Source organism: Pomacea canaliculata, linkage group LG11 (genome assembly GCF_003073045.1).
Source record: "Pomacea canaliculata isolate SZHN2017 linkage group LG11, ASM307304v1, whole genome shotgun sequence".
NCBI classification, from domain to species: Eukaryota; Metazoa; Mollusca; class Gastropoda; order Architaenioglossa; family Ampullariidae; genus Pomacea; species Pomacea canaliculata.
Genome location: NC_037600.1, coordinates 9272588 through 9289109, shown reverse-complemented (window position 1 = coordinate 9289109; position 16522 = coordinate 9272588). Strand labels below are relative to the sequence as shown.

The window sequence follows — 16522 nt, the reverse complement described above, 5'->3', positions numbered from 1 at the left end:
TTAGGTGACTGAAGAATCTGTTCTTATGTGGCAACGGGTAGGAGGGGGGTGAAAGATGAGAGGAATGAAGGTGGAGCTCCCACCTCAGATGCAATGCCGTTATACCGCAGGCGGCAAACACGCAAGCACCGAAAGAGAGCAATGTTTAAAAATAGCCTGGTGGGATGGCATTTCGGGGGACATCGAGCGGGCATGCAGACATATCCCAGTGAGATGTCGTCTACAGACATCACAGCCAGATGACATCTACAGGCAGTCAGATGACATCTACAGATATCACAGATAAATTTACAGACATCACAGTCAGATGATGTTTACAGACATCATAGACAGCCAGATGTCAACATACATCACAGACATCTACACAGATGTCTACAGATATCACAGTCAAATGACGTCTACATACATCATAGACAGTCGATGAGGTCACCATATATCACAGTCAGATGACGTCTACAGACATCATAGACAGATAACGTCTGTAGACATCCTCCATGCATGTGAACACACACACCGGCTATCTTACAAACATCGGTACACGCAGGCTGACAACTAGTCAAAACCTTCCTCCCTCTTTATCAGCACAAATGAGGGGTTGGGGGTGTGCAAAGCCACGTGATCGGAGAGGATGTTATTGTAGCTTTCCTGGCGTCGTTGACTGTGAAGCCTGACAAAATGACAGCTCCTTTCACATTCATTTTCCCAGACACCTTCCTAATAATATCTGTTTCTGGAAGTCTTACTAATTAAGTCCCTAATTGTGTTTCTAATCATGTTTCCAGGATCACTCCTAGCCATCATGATCCAGCCGTCATGTCAAAAGATTCCCGCACACCGGCACCCATAACACTCAGTTGTTTACAGTCAGCTCTCTCCCGCTCTCTCTCTCTCCCCCACCCAGCTCAGGTCGTCGATGGCCTTGCAGAGACAAATAGAATACCGACGACCGATATAAATAGCCCATGACGTCGCCCGAGGCCCGGAGACCCTGATATCCGTTGGGAGGAACAACGTGCGACCTCTGGTCTGGTCCTCACTCACTCACTACCTTCGTGACGCACGAGCTGGTTCTAATTTTAAACTCGTCCCATGACGGTCAGTCACCTTGTCATCGTTCTCCTTGGATCTGACGTCATAGGTATCCAGGCCAACCGTGAACAACACGGCTGACACGGTTTCGAAGCAGTCGAGCCATTTCTTTTTTAAGGTGCTCGTGCCGTCCACATCACACAGCCTGCAAAAGTAGGACAGGACATTCAGAATTAATTTAATTTAATTTTTTATTTTTATTTTTATTTTTTATTTTTATTATTATTTAGTCTCCCGCTTTTGTGGAGAGAGAAAGAGAAAGATCAATGGGGGAGAGAGCGAGACAGAGGAGGGGGATAACTCTACTGAACTTCTTTATTGAGTATTGTATGGGCCATCGATTCGTTTCAAGAGCATAGGAGAAGCATGTGCAACCAAAAGAATCCCATATACATATAATATCCAAAGCGAATAATAGTAGCACCTAGAAGAGAGAGAGAAGAATGACAGTAATTCAAGCAGTCGTTCTGTGAGGTTGAGATGAGATGAGTATAATGGAGTTGCCTGGCCCCTGAGAACAGACTTTAAGTGCTGAATGCAAAACCATCGTGTGTGTGTGTGTGCGCGCGCTCGCGTATTTTATGTTTGTCTGTTTTGTTTGCCGGTATATATGTGAATGTGATTGCGTGTGTGCATTATGTGTGTCATTGTGAGTAAGAAAGAGAGAGACTGATATCACAGCTACCTGTACTTGCACCTTAGAATTCCCACCCACCACTCATTGTTGAGAAACGAACAACCGAGCGAACAAACAAACAACCCAACGAAAACATTCAGCACTAACTCACACACTTACTTATCCATTCATCTACCTACTCAGCTCTATCCCAGCATGACCTCTACTGTCTTAATTCTTAAAAAGTAGTTCCAGAATAAAATCCCTACAACGTTGATGATCTTAACAAATTTTAAAGACACAGCGATTGGTTGTTCCTAATACTGAGACAGCATCACGAGATCCAATATGGCAGCTAGTAGGCTTCAAGTAGAGCCAGCCGGGGATCTGTCTATTAGCTTCAGATCAGTTGATGATGATATCTCAGTATTTCAGTGGCTCTCACCTGATGTGGAAGCCCCGGAAGTGGAAGACAGTCTCGGCTAGCCCCAGGTTTTTCTGTCTCGCCCTCAAGATGTCGTAATCGGTGGGCATGAAGGAAGGAGACAGAATGCGATCGACGGACTTGAAGAAACTGAAAACGATAGCAGTGATGACTAGTGATGAAAGCCGCTCGTACTATGAGCTGCTGCAATACTTCATCACACCCACGACCAAGCATATTAACCGGATGATATATTTTGACTTTGTGTACTTTTCTCATTGTTCACCTCTCTGTAACGAGAGCCTACATTGAATAAACAAGTTCAGATCCATTCAATACTAACAATTCCTCATTCTCTAATTGTTCTTTTTCTTTAACTACTTGACACAGCTGCCTGTGACACTGTAACGAAAAGAACACCCTCCTTTTATGTTTTGTGGCCATAAAACTGGGTTAAAGTTCAAAGTCCTCCCTAGTCCTCTGACCGTTAAGTAAACCTATGATTGCTGCAACGTGACATGTTTTCAAAGCCTGGGCTAAATAGAATTCTTTTTCATCGGCAAACTATTTACATGAGAACCTGGGCTATCTCATTTCTTAATTAAGTGAAACGTTTGAAGGTTGGCTTAATAAATTTTTATTCAAAGAGGACACCTGATAAGGTGACCTTAACAAGTAAATTTATTGTGGCAGCGGACATTTTTTTTCTCTCATCTCATTTCAGATCTCAGTCCTCCTTAAAACGTGTTTCTGGCCTCTTCCCTTTCTCCTCCTCCTCTCTCTAACAATCACACACACACTTAATTTTTTATTTCTTGACTTTCTACCTTAATTTTCTTATTCTAAGATTAAAGTGGTCGAAGCTCGCGCTATATTTATCTGTCTACAAATTACAGACATTGTTCGGTTTGTTGAGCCAACTAGGTATTCCAGTCAAGGCCAATACGTTTCTTCTGTCTGTATATTCCAGCCAGGTTCAATTTGTCTATCTCCAGCAAAGGTCAAACTGTTGATTTGCCTGGTGATTTCAGATAAATCCTGTATGCTGATCTCACTGGAAATTCTACCCAAGGCCTATTTGTTGAGTTGATGTTCCAGTCAAGGTGAATCCCGAGGAGAAAGAAACCTCACGAAGATAATTTAAAAGACAATGCGATATGTCTAGACATTACCATTTTCAATTATCAATGCATTAAAATGCATTTACAAAAGATTGAGCTCTAAAGATCTTGTCATGGGTGTAAAGTATGAATTTGCTAAGGCCATCATGAGTGTATACGAAACAGTGTAGAACTGTAGATGTACCGGTGTATTAGCGTAGACGTGTTAGTGTAGACGTATAATTGTAGACGTGCGAGTTCGTAGGTGTGGCTGTTGATGAATTAGTGTAATGGTATGAGTGTAGATGTAGATTTTAAGGATTGCATTAGAACCTGCTTTGCACCGGCAAACCGATCCACAAAGCCAGAAGGTCGTCAACTCACTACTGCGTGCTCTCCGCCAGGCCGATGTTGTCGCTGGTCTCCAGGAAGCGGTGGAAGTTGGCGTGTCCCACCAGCATGTGCACCTCCAGCTTCAGGTCCAGGATGTTCAGGTGGGCCAGGTTGTCGTTCAGGGCCCGCGACAATTTGTCCGCCACCGCCTGCACGCAGCAACACCGCCAACACGAAGTTATAGCACTGTCACGACACCGTCACAGCGAATGTCACAACAGAGTCACAGTACTTTCACACCACTGTCACGACAACGTCACAACGGATGTCACAACAGAGTCACAGTACTTTCACATCACTGTCACGAGAATGTCACAACGGATGTCACAACAGTCACAGTACCTTCACACCACTGTCACGACACAAGTCACAGTACCGTCGGGACTCCGTCACAGCAACGTCACAGTACATTGGTAGCCCCGTGACAGCTACGTCACAACATCGTGACAGTTATGTCACAACACCACCGTAGCAGCGTTAGGAGATTCTTTTAAACAAGACCGATAACTAGAATCAAGGGAGAGCAGCGACTACCTCAAAAACAAAACTTTCCGCATAATATGATTATTGTTAACCTTAACGGAGTTTTTTTTTCTTCTTCCAAAATAGAGGAAAAAAATGACGATAACCCTCTCACTTTATTTTCTCGTGAATTGGAACTGGTATATTTAGAAATTAATTTTGGCAAAACAGCATGGGATCTTCGTTCTTTCAATTATAGTTTTTGTAATAATACACCTCAACGGATATTACAAAACAGCAAGGCTCTTTCATTTAGGTTGAATTGGATTGTAACAACGAATAGTGGAGTGGGAGGGGTAATGGTAGACAGGGGCAACAATATACCCCACGTTTGAAGCTGTTTTTTTTTTTTTTCTTAATCATTCTCTGTCTCTGCTGTACATCTCAGTGCCTGTCTTCTGTTTCCTTCTCTTTCACTTTTCCCACCTACCCACCCACCCACCTACCACTTTATCAATTGTTATGCAAACAAATAACTCTATACAAATAAGTCGTCCCGCCCTAAGCATGGAAATATTTAATACAACTCTGTGTACGTGTGTTGGGGGAAGAGATGTATGTTTCCTCATTTTTAATTACATTTTGCAAGCGAATAACTAGCCTTCTGAAAAAGTTGTGCATTATCAGTATGAAATGATTTAATACAATTCTCTCTCTCTTTTTATCTCTATTCCCTCCTTTTTAATAATAATTATATTGTGCTAGCGGATAATGAGACTTTTTCAGAAATTTTTTAACCACCCTGCGCCTGTAATATGAAAAGCGAAAGCCTATACTCCCAGCGTGCAATGCGTGTTCAAAGAATGGAGCAACTTCGTTTGACAAGCTCTAAAAAAATCCACAAAACAAAATAAATCGAAACTGATGGAAAAGTCCCCCCTGAGCTGCAGAGAGCGAGAGGAGGGAAGAGATAGAGAAGGAGGGAGAGATAGAGAGAAGGAGTGAGGGTAAGGAAGATGGAATTAGCAGGGCTCACCACTAGCTCCCCCGTGAAGGCATATTCTGTGTCGCGCATTGCTTCCAGCACGCGCAGCAAGGAGGTGGCCAAGTTGGCCCTCACCACGTTCCTGTAATGTGTCTTGTCCACGTCAGAGAAGCCCTTGTCGTGGATGAGCCTGCGACAGTAGCAGAAACGTGTAGACATGACAACAGCAACTGAATAGGAACACTATAACTTGGAGAAAAAAGATAAAACTTCAACAGACAGAAACACATCAACAGGAGAACATCAACAAACACATCAACAGGAGAACGTCAGCAGACAGAAACACATTGGCATGTGGACGTCAACAGACAGAAACACATCAACAGGAGAACATCAACAGACAGAATCACACATCGGCGCTAGCGGGGCAGGAGGCACGAACGCCGGCAGAAGCGCCAAGACATCAAGATGACAGCAACCACCAACAGCTCGGCTTGAAAAAGTCAGCAGCCAGCAGGCAGAGACATCTCGAAAAGAAAAGGACATAAATACTTGGTCAGCCAACAGAAATTCATCATCACGGAGACATAATAAGAGACGAAAGCACATCTGCGCACAGAAACACATTGACACAAAACTCTTCAGCAGGAACATAAGCCGACAGAAGCGCGTGGACCAAAGACGTGAAGTCAGATGAACCTAAGACATTGCACGCGCGTAGTAGAGGAGCGTTGACGGGCCGTGCGTGTCTGTGGTGTAGAAGCTCGAGCTGTTAACTAGCATTTTTTTTAAACTAAAGCTCCAACAATAAGCTCCAACAAGAGCAGGTATCTATATATCTTGTTTCTACACTAAATTCAAAATAAAAACATAAATATGCTTGTTACACTGATTACTTCATGTTTAAGGAACAGTTGCTAATGATTCAAGTGTTAGCAAAGCCATCTAGCTTTTATCAAGTTCTTAATAATATTGATTGGTATTTGAGTCTTCCTTGTACCAAAGCAAATATTGTTTTCAATGGTCACAATTGTGTATGTGTTATTATTATGGAGTAGAGGGAGAGGTGGGCAAGAGCCTCAGACGATTCCTCTTCATTGTTGACAGCGCGTTTCTTTTGCAGAGTTCTGTGACATGCTCAGTCGATAGGATTTCCTAAATTAAAAAGATACGACTTGTTTATACAGGAATGCCTGACATCTCAACAAATAAATACAACTGTAGTTCTGAGATGCAGTGTGTAGAGAAAAACAGGAAGAAAAAACCCGGAGAGATATTGAAATCCAGCGCATGCGCGTCCCAGGTGATCTGTGCCCGCACGACAGATGGTGGTCCATCTGATTTACGGGCTTTGCCTCGACATAAACATGTCAGCAACAATTGCACTCGACAGAAACATCTCGGCTTGAAGTGTCAATACCCAGCAGACAGAAACACTTCCAAAAGACAATCTTCGATGCGACGTTAGGAGAGAGAAACAAGAATGTATAGAGACGATCAAACATGTCTGACAACAGAAACACAGTGATAGAGCGAGGCCAGAACCAAGAAAAAAGTGTACAAATAGGACAGGTAAAATATGGGTGAAAGACAGGTGAAACTAAAATACCAGCAAAGTCAGAGGTCATTTTTAGGTCAGTGGTCTACATTTTTATGTCATAACAGAGACGGATACGGGATATTTATTAAAAGACGGTAAATAAAGTACATTTTATCATCTCAAGCACTAAGATTTTCAAAGTAGATTGCAAACAAATGAAAGACTAGATAATATAAAGCCTTTTTCTATTTAGAAATTAAACGAACGAAGAAAAGAAGGAAAAAAGAAGAATGGATGGAAGAAAGGAAAGAAAGAAATAGAAACAAAGAAAAAAGAAATAATTATAAAAGACTGAAAGAAAGGAAAGAAAGAATGGCAGGAAAAAAATCAAGAAAGGAATCAAGAAAGGAAAAAAGTGAAAGGCAAAAGGACAGAAAGGAGAAAAGAAAGAAAGAAAACAGAAACGTGCCTGTTCAACTGTGAATATCAGGTCGAATGCTTCGGTCGCAATTAGAAAATTAATTCTCCCTTCTTTTCACTTGTAATCATGTGTGTGTGCATGTGCGTTCAAGTGCTCGAGGGCTTATGTGGCTGAGTTAAAATATTGAGCGAATGAAGTTGATATGACGAAAAATATGGTCAACATGGACTTGTTAGGGCAAACCACTCGGTCTGGTGTTGCGGGAATAGAGAGAGAGAAGGAACTGAAACGGTGTGAAGAAAAAAGGATTGATAGTCTAAACTTTCCTTACCACCAACATCCACTTGAAAATATTTTTTTTTAATCAATCCCTCTTAAAACTCTTTCCAAATGATAAAGTCTTTGCCATCAGAATAAGAGCAATATTATTTTTTTCTTCTTTCAGTCCATTCAGCCCAGTTCTGTTATTCGGCCCAGTTCTGGTGTTTAAAAAAATAATCAAAATAGCCAATGACAAATTCAATGAAAGTTTCCAATGGTCACCTGGGGACGGGTGTCGGTGGCCAATGGAAAAACCTGTCATGGCCACCATTGCATGCTTGACAACGACTAAGGAAGGCTTTCAAATGTTCCTAACATTTTTGATTCATCAAAAACTCGCAGTCCCAGTAATTTGGACAAGTGAAGGCTGAAGGGGAAGGAAAAACTAGTTTGTAACTGGAGCAACGGATCAAAGGTTCGAGTTTCGATATACCTGTAAACAGAAAAAAGCGGGTTTTTTGAAGAAGCAATCAACATTTCCCTTGACATTTCTGTCTTGCAAATGTCCTGCTGGGAGGTGGGCGTGAGCCCGAGTGAACTAAAATGAAGGAATGTAGGGCTTGGCACCGTTATTTGTCTTTATTAGCTGATGTTTACCGCATGCGCACCCTACACACATACACGTTTATATAAAAATACACACATTTATATGCATATGCAGATACACAAACCCATGGACATATGCACGCGCGCACACACACGTTTATATGAAGATACACACATACATTTATATACAAATACACATACGCGCACACACACACATACAGAACACACATGTACAATAAACACACACACAGAGGCAGATGGGGTGGGGTGGCGTGACGAGTGGTGACGTCAAAGGAAGAAATCACGTTAACCTTAACTGGACAGTGACGTGCAAACAATGGCCGCTCATACTTACCGAACTTGCTTGGCCAGTGTACTCTTGCCTGCGTCACAAGCACCTGTGCCAGACACACCACAAGTAAATGTTGCTGTAAGTGATTAGAAAGATGTAATATCCCATGTAATTATGACATTCATTGATTAACAAGCATTAGGCTGACATCAAAGGGACAAAATCAGTTCGGCAAACTCACGTGACCGGTGGACAGAAGCACGTAGACAAAGCCAACAACATGTAACAGTGTTGATATATGTCATGAAATACTGTGCACTTGTTGTCGCAATTAATTCAATGCATTTCATTGTATTTTTCTACTTTATTTAATAGGAATTTGTGTGGTGAAGTGGAGAAAAAGAGGGAGGGAAATAAACTACATTTTATTCTTTAAGCCCTCGATCCATCACAAGTGGAGTCAAACAAGAACTAAACACACGAGTGTACATCTAGCAATGGAAAATATTGTATGCCAAACCATTTCATCATACAATAAAATATTACCTTCCAGGTAGCATTCATCTAACATAACCCGCAAAGAGAAAATGACAGGACCATTATTTATTATCGAGGGTGACAATATAAGAGTGACTAGGAGAAAGAAATGAAAAAGCGAAAATAAGAAAATGAAAAAGAACAAAATAGATGGAGAAAGAAGGAAAAGAGAGAAAGAAAGAGTAAAGAAATTAAAGAAAGAAACAGAAAAAAATGAATGGAAGAGTAAAGGAAAGAAAGAGATATAGAAAGAAAACGACAGAGAAATAAAGACAGGAGCGAGAGGAAGAGAGCAAATTCGGAAAAGAAAGAGTGGAAAGAAAAGAAAGAAAACAATAGTAAATTTTTTCCTAAGGAAGCAACAAAATAATACAAACAAACTCATCAGGAGTTGCTCTGTGAGCATTACAAAACTTTCCCTCAAGTCGAGAGACTGAAAGTGCACGGACTGGGCAACGGGATCATTGCTTTTAATCCAACAGCCAATTAAAGATGGAAGAAATAAAATAAAAGAGAGGAAAAAAGGCGCTCTAGAGAGATGTTCTACAAAGGTAAAACAAACACAGAAGTCGATGAGAGAAAAAAAAGCAAAGATGGATGTGGGTGGCTGGGGATTCCACGATGGCACTGGGGATGTCTCGGATAACGAAGCAGACGCCGGAAGAGGAGAAAAGGAAGCCAAAAAAAGAAAAAGACTTTTAACAATAGAAGACACGTCCGGGTGAGTGTGTGGTGAAGGAAAGAGTGTACGAGCAGAATAGTTTTGCTGATTGCATTGACTGCATTATTCCGAGCGGCTAGAGTGACGTCGATGCGACAGACGCAGAAGTCTCCAGAACTTTCCTTTTCCAGAGCATCTTCATTCTGTCCCTCTCTCTCTCTCACTTTTGTGCTTGTATGATGGGAAAAAGTATCATCTGCAGCCATTTGCAGAGAAAGACAGAAATCAAAGAAAAGAATATGTCTGAAGGGAGGAATAAAAAACACAAAGTACAAAAGACGGAATGAAAGAAAGTATGAAAGAAGAAAAAATAAAAGGAAGTTTTGAAAATATGAAAGAAAAAATATGCGAATGTATAGCAGAAAGGATGACAAGCAGAAGGATCAAAGACAATTTGTCTGTCGCCATCTCTAAGCCTCAACAGGTCCAGTGATTCATCTTCAGCATGACAAGGTGGACTAGACTCATCCATTTGCAGAGGCAAACTCCTCTTGTCACTACTTCCGTCCTCACTGCAACTGACTTTTAATTTCCTATTCATTTCCTGTTGACCTGATGATTATTGTCCAATCCAGATCAGTAACCCCAAGAAGTCTCCTCGAGAAAGGTTTTTTTCAACAAGATAATTATGCAAGAAGCTCGGGTCGTGACTACAGCAATGTTGCTGATGATTAGGTTTTAAAAATAAACTGTCTTCATCACGTCCACGTTGCTAATAATTATACAAGAAACCAAGGTGATGATTATCTATAATGATTTCGTCATTGATCAATATTGATCATAATTATGCAAGATTCCAGGTCATGATTAAGGCAATTATTAGGCAAGAAGTGCAGGTCATAATTTGCCTCAAATGTGTTCATACGGACGCCATGGCTGTGTCAATGATGTTTATAATTCTACAGAATCTCACGGAACTGTCATAATTATCGAGAAGTTTAGTATGAAGCAAGAAGCTGCCGGCAAATGAAAGTCGGTATTCTTTATGTGCTACAAGTAATAAAAAAATACGATTGCTGAAATGTTCGAGAAGCTGCTGACTGCCTGTTCGATTATATTTCTTTTAATGTGACGCACGTTGTGTAACGTTTCATATGATAGAATACTCTTCATATGATAGAATTTCACATACAGGTATATCATCTAAAGCTTGTAATTCTGTAGTATGTGAGACTTCCAACTTGCCTACCTAGTAATGCTTTGTGAATAGGTAACGTAGGTAATGGGAGTAATGTAGTTTCCAAATCATTTACACCAAGTAATGTTTGTGGGCCGATGGGCTGAGTCCGTTAACAGGTTACATGAGTACTCCAAGTGTTTGTGGGTGGGTAATGCTCTGTATTGTGCACCCTCTGACCTTAGTGTAACCCAAGTAATGATGCATTGTGGGCCTGGGGTAACATCGGACAAAATGTACATTAGTAATGTCCGTGGCTGCCGATAATGTTACAGCTAATGTTTGTTGTGGTCAGTACCATAGCTTCCAACACACGAGAGGTCGAGTTGCACCCCGTAATGTTTACAAAAACAATTACGTTTGAAATATTTAATGCACGGCTCGACATTACAGCTTCTTGTTGTTGGCAAGTGACCCAGTCACATAAAAGCCACAGAAATTTCATTTATAACAGGTTCAAAAGAGTCAAAAAAACAAACCACTCCCGTCCGGCAATCAACTTTTGTTTGTGTCAGCGTTAGCTTAGAAGACTTCTAGAGGAACAAAAACAAGCTTTAATTTTTCATCTTTACAGCCACAGAAAACTGATCTCTCCAGCCCTCCGCCACTCAGATTAGACTCCTCGCTTCAAAGGGTTTGAGGTGGCGCCAAGCACGACTTTTTCTGGTCGTCAAAACAAACTTCTACAGTCTTCACAGCAGCAAACAAGCAAAAAAGCAAAAAAAAAAAAAAAGAGTAACAGTTGGCCAGGACAACAAAATTGTGTTTTGAGAACGTTAACAGCAACGTTAACAGTGTAAAATAAACATGACTTTTGATGAGTTTAGAGTGGTGTTCGTTTGACATGAGCTGTCAAGTAAATGAAAAAAACATCAAAAGTAAACATTTTTTTCTTTTAATGCGTATAACTTAAAATATAAAAGTGTGAGCTATTACAAATCTGTTCATCACTCCTAACAATGTTAGTCCATCTCTTCTTTTACTAATCATCTTTTATTAATCACCAGTACTGTTGTTTATCTTTCTGTCCTTCTTCTGTTGTCCATGTCTCGATCTTGAGCAAGCTCCTTACGAACGTGAGCATACAAATTATCATTATTATAAATATAAATATTTATATGGAGAACTTAAAATATCTAAGAACGATAATCATAATAGGCTTGTACATATGGAACCACTAAGGGAGTGAACTCTCCTGGCATGTGACAGTCAGACAGCTGAGCAGAGTAAGCAGGTCTATAAATATGCAAAATGACCTCTTGACTCGTCTTCCTCTCCTGTTCTTCGCTCCGGCGTCTGGAATTAACTCTCGTTCACTCTCGCATTTCCTCGTATCAGCTAAAAGACCTTTCCCTCCTCACAGCGAGGAGAGCTCTTCTAGTGTGATTAAGTCTGACCTTTCTTTCAGCACCGCCGGCATAGTGAGTCGTCGATGGGTGTCATCAGACAGGATCGCATCCTCGCTTCCCTCCATTCACCCCTTGCTACCCTCGTCCTCTTACTCGTACTCCGAAGGGATCGTCCGTAGCAAATCAAAGATGGTGTCAGTCTGAGGACAACGCCAGTGTCGTCTGTCCCTAATCGAATGAGAATGGGTGCGAATGGTGGAACAATGGGATTTCAACTGTCGGAACCTCTTTGTACAGCGCTCAGGAAATCGAAAATTTGAGCTTTTTGCCGAGGTCAAAGTATGAAAGTGTCAGCTACAATAGCAATGATACTTTCTCCACAAAATAATTACAGTATGTAGTGATGTAGTTTACATCACTTGGAATATAGTTTCATATACTTGCCCAGTCCCCTACTTGGCTACCTGCTTCCCCTTTATCACACCTAGAAAAACATTGGGTGCCCATTAGAAGTAGGGATGATATCACTTAATTTATTCCTTGTTACTTCTCGAGGAGCACAGGGACATGATGATACTGGAAGAACGTTGCTAATTTTTCTAAGAGAGAAAAAAGAAAAACAAACAAACAAACAAACTGAAAGAAAGAAACTACCAAACAAACAAACTGAAGGAAAGAAAGAAACAAACAAACTGAAAGAAACAAACAAACAAACTGAAAGAAAGAAACAAACAAACTTAAAGACAGAAAGAAAGAAAGAAACTGAAAGAAAGAAAGAAAGATAGAAAGAAAGAAACAAACAAACAAACAAACTGAAAGAAAGAAAGAAACTGAAAGAAATAAAGAAAGAAACTGAAAGAAAGAAACTGAAAGAAAGAAAGATAGAAAGAAAGAAACAAACAAACAAACTGAAAGAAAGAAACTGAAAGAAAGAAAGATGCTGAAAGAAAAAAAGATAGAAAGAAAGAAAGAAACAAACAAACTGAAAGAAAGAAACTGAAAGAAAGAAAGAAACTGAAAGAAAGAAAGATAGAAAGAAACAAACAAACAAACAAACAAACTAAAAGAAAGAAAGAAAGAAAGAAAGAAGAAAGAAAGAAACCGAAAGAAAGAAAGAAAGAAAGAAAGAAAGAAAGAGGAGAAAAGGCAGGCCCGCCTCTAATCACATCTGACTGCGAACATTAAGAGCTCAGGTAATGCCGGTACTCGTTAACTCACTTAGAGCAGATCCTCATTCACTCTAGTCTTCGCGTGCTGGAAGGTTCTCGATCAAAACAGAGGTTGGAAAGGCCCTCGACGTGTTTCTGTATCACCTCGCTTAAGTGGTGCAGGCCACAGACTCCCTCCCACCTACCCCGTCCCCACCCCCATGAAGACCTGACATAACACAACAGGTCGATAGGCCCAGAAAGCAGATATCTGCCTCGAACACCAGGCTGTTGGCTTGGGCATCCTTCCAGAGGCTTCTGGGTGCTAGACACGCGGACACGCCCATGAGGGTGTGAGTGGTGGTGATGGTATGGTCAGATTTTTTATACGTCCTAAAAACAAGATCAGTTTTTTTTCCTCCCTTACTTGATTTTCGCTAGACCGAAAAGCTTCCCTCCCGGTGGACAGAGGAATGAAAGAGGTCGGCTGGTGCTGATGGAAAGCTTTGTTTTTGTTTATTTGTTTATTTTCGTTATTCTGTTGTTGTTGCTGCTGCTGCTGCTGCTGCTGCTGCTGGGTTATCTCTATCCGTTCCTTTGCACCGAGGACCTTCTCTTTAACCTTTTTAATATCCCTTTATGATTACCAGTCACCTGCATCTTGATGTCAGTTCACAACAACCGTTAAAAGATCTTCTTATGTCGTCAGGAAGTGTTTTCTATTATCTCTCACTTCTCGTCTCTTCCGGATTTTACTTTTCTTGTTTTTTGTTTGGTTGTAAGGAGGCCACATTCAACTTAACTGTAAAACACTTTTCTTTATCCTGGTCCAACATCAGTAAACAGATTGTCGGACTGTCAATACCGCGAATTCTTAGGCCAATGTGTACACACTCGCGCGCGCGCTGACGTACATATCGAATACCTTTTCAGGTTCTAGACTGATCATATCCCCTCGTGACAGGAGATGAGTTCACGACCGACCGGACGGTAGAATAATGGCCGGAAGTGATAAAAATTGCGCCCGGTATTATGTGGATGCGTCTTTTGTGGTTGATGCTCAGGTTCAACCGGTGCAAACCTTCACCATCGCCATTAATGCGCTTCACCAGTTTCTGGCCAAGCCAACACTGAGGACGAGAGACATTTCCTTGCGACTGGCTTGTTGTCTCGTTACTCGCCACTGGTCCTCCTTGCATCCCCCTTCTTCAACAGCTTTTCCTCAACTGCCTCCATCGCCATTCACTAAGTACTACTCATCATCGAGATTCACTAAGTAATCTATGTAGCTATTTACTCATTGCCTAATATCGCTATTAAAGTATCAATAGTGTGCAATATTTTTATATATGTGCTGCTTTAAATAAGTAGGGAATGACCCTACTACTATTGGTGGGTTCAAAGGGTTAAGAAGGTCTGTAGTGCGTTGTGGTAACTCTTTTATTGTTTCATGTACAAATGATGTTTTGCGTGTTAGTCTTTAAGTTTTTCGTCATTAGGACGACGTCATTTTAAAAATAGACGTCATAGAGAGAGACTTGATTGACGACGTCATTTAAAAAAATAGACGTCATAGAGGCACACTTGGATTAAGACAAATGACGAATTTTTATTAACGAGGGTTAATAAATTAAGCAGATTTGTTCCGTCTAGCCTTCGTTGCTATGCAAACAAAAACGAAACACAAATCCCATAATAATAAGAAAAGAAAAACATGTATCTATCATTCAGTGTAGTAGTTGTGTCGGTGTCTTCTTTGTGCACATCCATAGCTCAGTCAGTACAAACGAATCGACGCAATTGCTATGAATACTTTCTCCTAACTTCCACTTCTCTGACTTCTGTCGAACATCATCAACCTCCACTTTCCTTCTCTTCTAGTCTGCTGGGTCTCGTCTTACGTATGCGGGGGCAGATATGTATCTGACCTTTCACAAGATCATTTTCGAGTTCTAAATGTAAATTGTATTTATCTAAAGCGGTAAGGAGAAAATCGATTGGCGAACATTCAGAAATCGATCGTTGTGTCCGTCAGACGTGTGCCGCCGCGGCCTCCAAATCACGCTCGCTGTATGTAACCTGAAGGCAAAGTCGCCTATTGTAACCTAGAGGTAAAATCTTTCGTATAATTACATAGAGGGGGATGAATGAGAACCGTGACTATGCATGGCTTCTGTGATCAGAATTTGTAGCAACCTTAAGGGCATACACGCTCATCCCCGCCATGTAAAAATGGAATATTAGTTAATAATGGAAAATATGTGATTATTAGCTTTTACGCTAAAGAAAGAAGTCTTGTGAGTAACAGGTTCTTCCTCAAGGAAGGACTGCATGGCATCGAGTGGTGTGCACCTGCGTACCTTGGACAGAGGGTCGTCGTGTTCGTCTCTGCTCTGATTAAACAACGTCCTGCGCCGGACGTGGCTAGGTCCTGTGTTAGGACTGCTTTTGTCAGGCCATATGTCCTTTTGTAGCCTCACCCACCACCTCTACATCACAGCTGGAGCTCGAGAAGGACCCTGTCAACCAAGGGACCTTAATTATGAAGCGAGGGTAAGTCATTGCCCTGGGGTAGCATGAGGAACACAAAGACACGCGTCAACGACACGAGTTCCCTATTTTGCCCTGGAAAAATAACTTAATTTTCTCTTCATAGGTACTCCCCCAGCATGTGAATGGATATGCTTGTAGGCAATTTTCTCGAGAACCATGGACTGGGGGACATTCACCCGGATTTGGAATAAAGGTATCTGAGCAAGCACTGAGGTTTACCTATTCATTAGAACACAAGTACACCGTACTTGAACTTTAGTGCTCTGCGTTGCTATTCCCTATGCCTCCCATTGCTCTTTTCTTTCAGTTCTTTTCATACATAACTGTTTACTTCTAAATGTCAAATGTTATACTCTGCCGTTTATCAAAGATCTGACACTGCTTTTCTTAAAGTCCAGGTACATCAGCATTAATCAAGTGTTCTTGTCCCGAACGTTTAACATCAACTCTTGAACTTGTGGCATCGAGTGTTGTGACTTCTATTCGTCGTTTAATATGTATCTTTATTACAGAAAATTGCCCTTGTTGTACGAAATGTTTTACGACTGTACTAGGGTCCTACATCGCTATTTACTAAGTGCTCTTCTTGCACGAATCGCCTCTTGTCTGGCAAAAGGCTTTGCAGGCCGACTGCCAACCGCGTCAATAATTGACGGCAACACCACAATGTCCACCCGACTGGCACAAATAACGGGGTGGTTGGATGGAAGGTCAATGGCGCAGTTTGTGGACAGCAAGAGAGATCGGGTGTGGGAGTAACCATGGGGACAACCGGAGCAGACAGGGGTCATGGTGAGCCCCTCGGAGTCAAATGGAGGTTTGGCGTTTGTGACTTGCTGCTGTATGTA

At 41.3% G+C, this 16522-nt stretch overlaps 1 protein-coding gene across 2 annotated transcripts in view; it reads right to left on the bottom strand.

Moving 5' to 3' along the window:
• The window catches only part of LOC112575815 (G protein alpha i subunit-like), a 55416-nt gene that overhangs the window by 4653 nt on the left and 34241 nt on the right, over positions 1–16522 (bottom strand). For both annotated transcript variants that reach the window (XM_025257847.1, XM_025257849.1), the window contains 5 exons: positions 8253–8295; positions 5121–5259; positions 3614–3771; positions 2151–2279; positions 1105–1234 (listed from right to left, as the gene is read on the bottom strand). In XM_025257847.1, coding sequence (XP_025113632.1) covers positions 1105–1234; positions 2151–2279; positions 3614–3771; positions 5121–5259; positions 8253–8295 — 599 coding nt within the window. The remainder of the gene's footprint in view (positions 1–1104; positions 1235–2150; positions 2280–3613; positions 3772–5120; positions 5260–8252; positions 8296–16522) is intronic.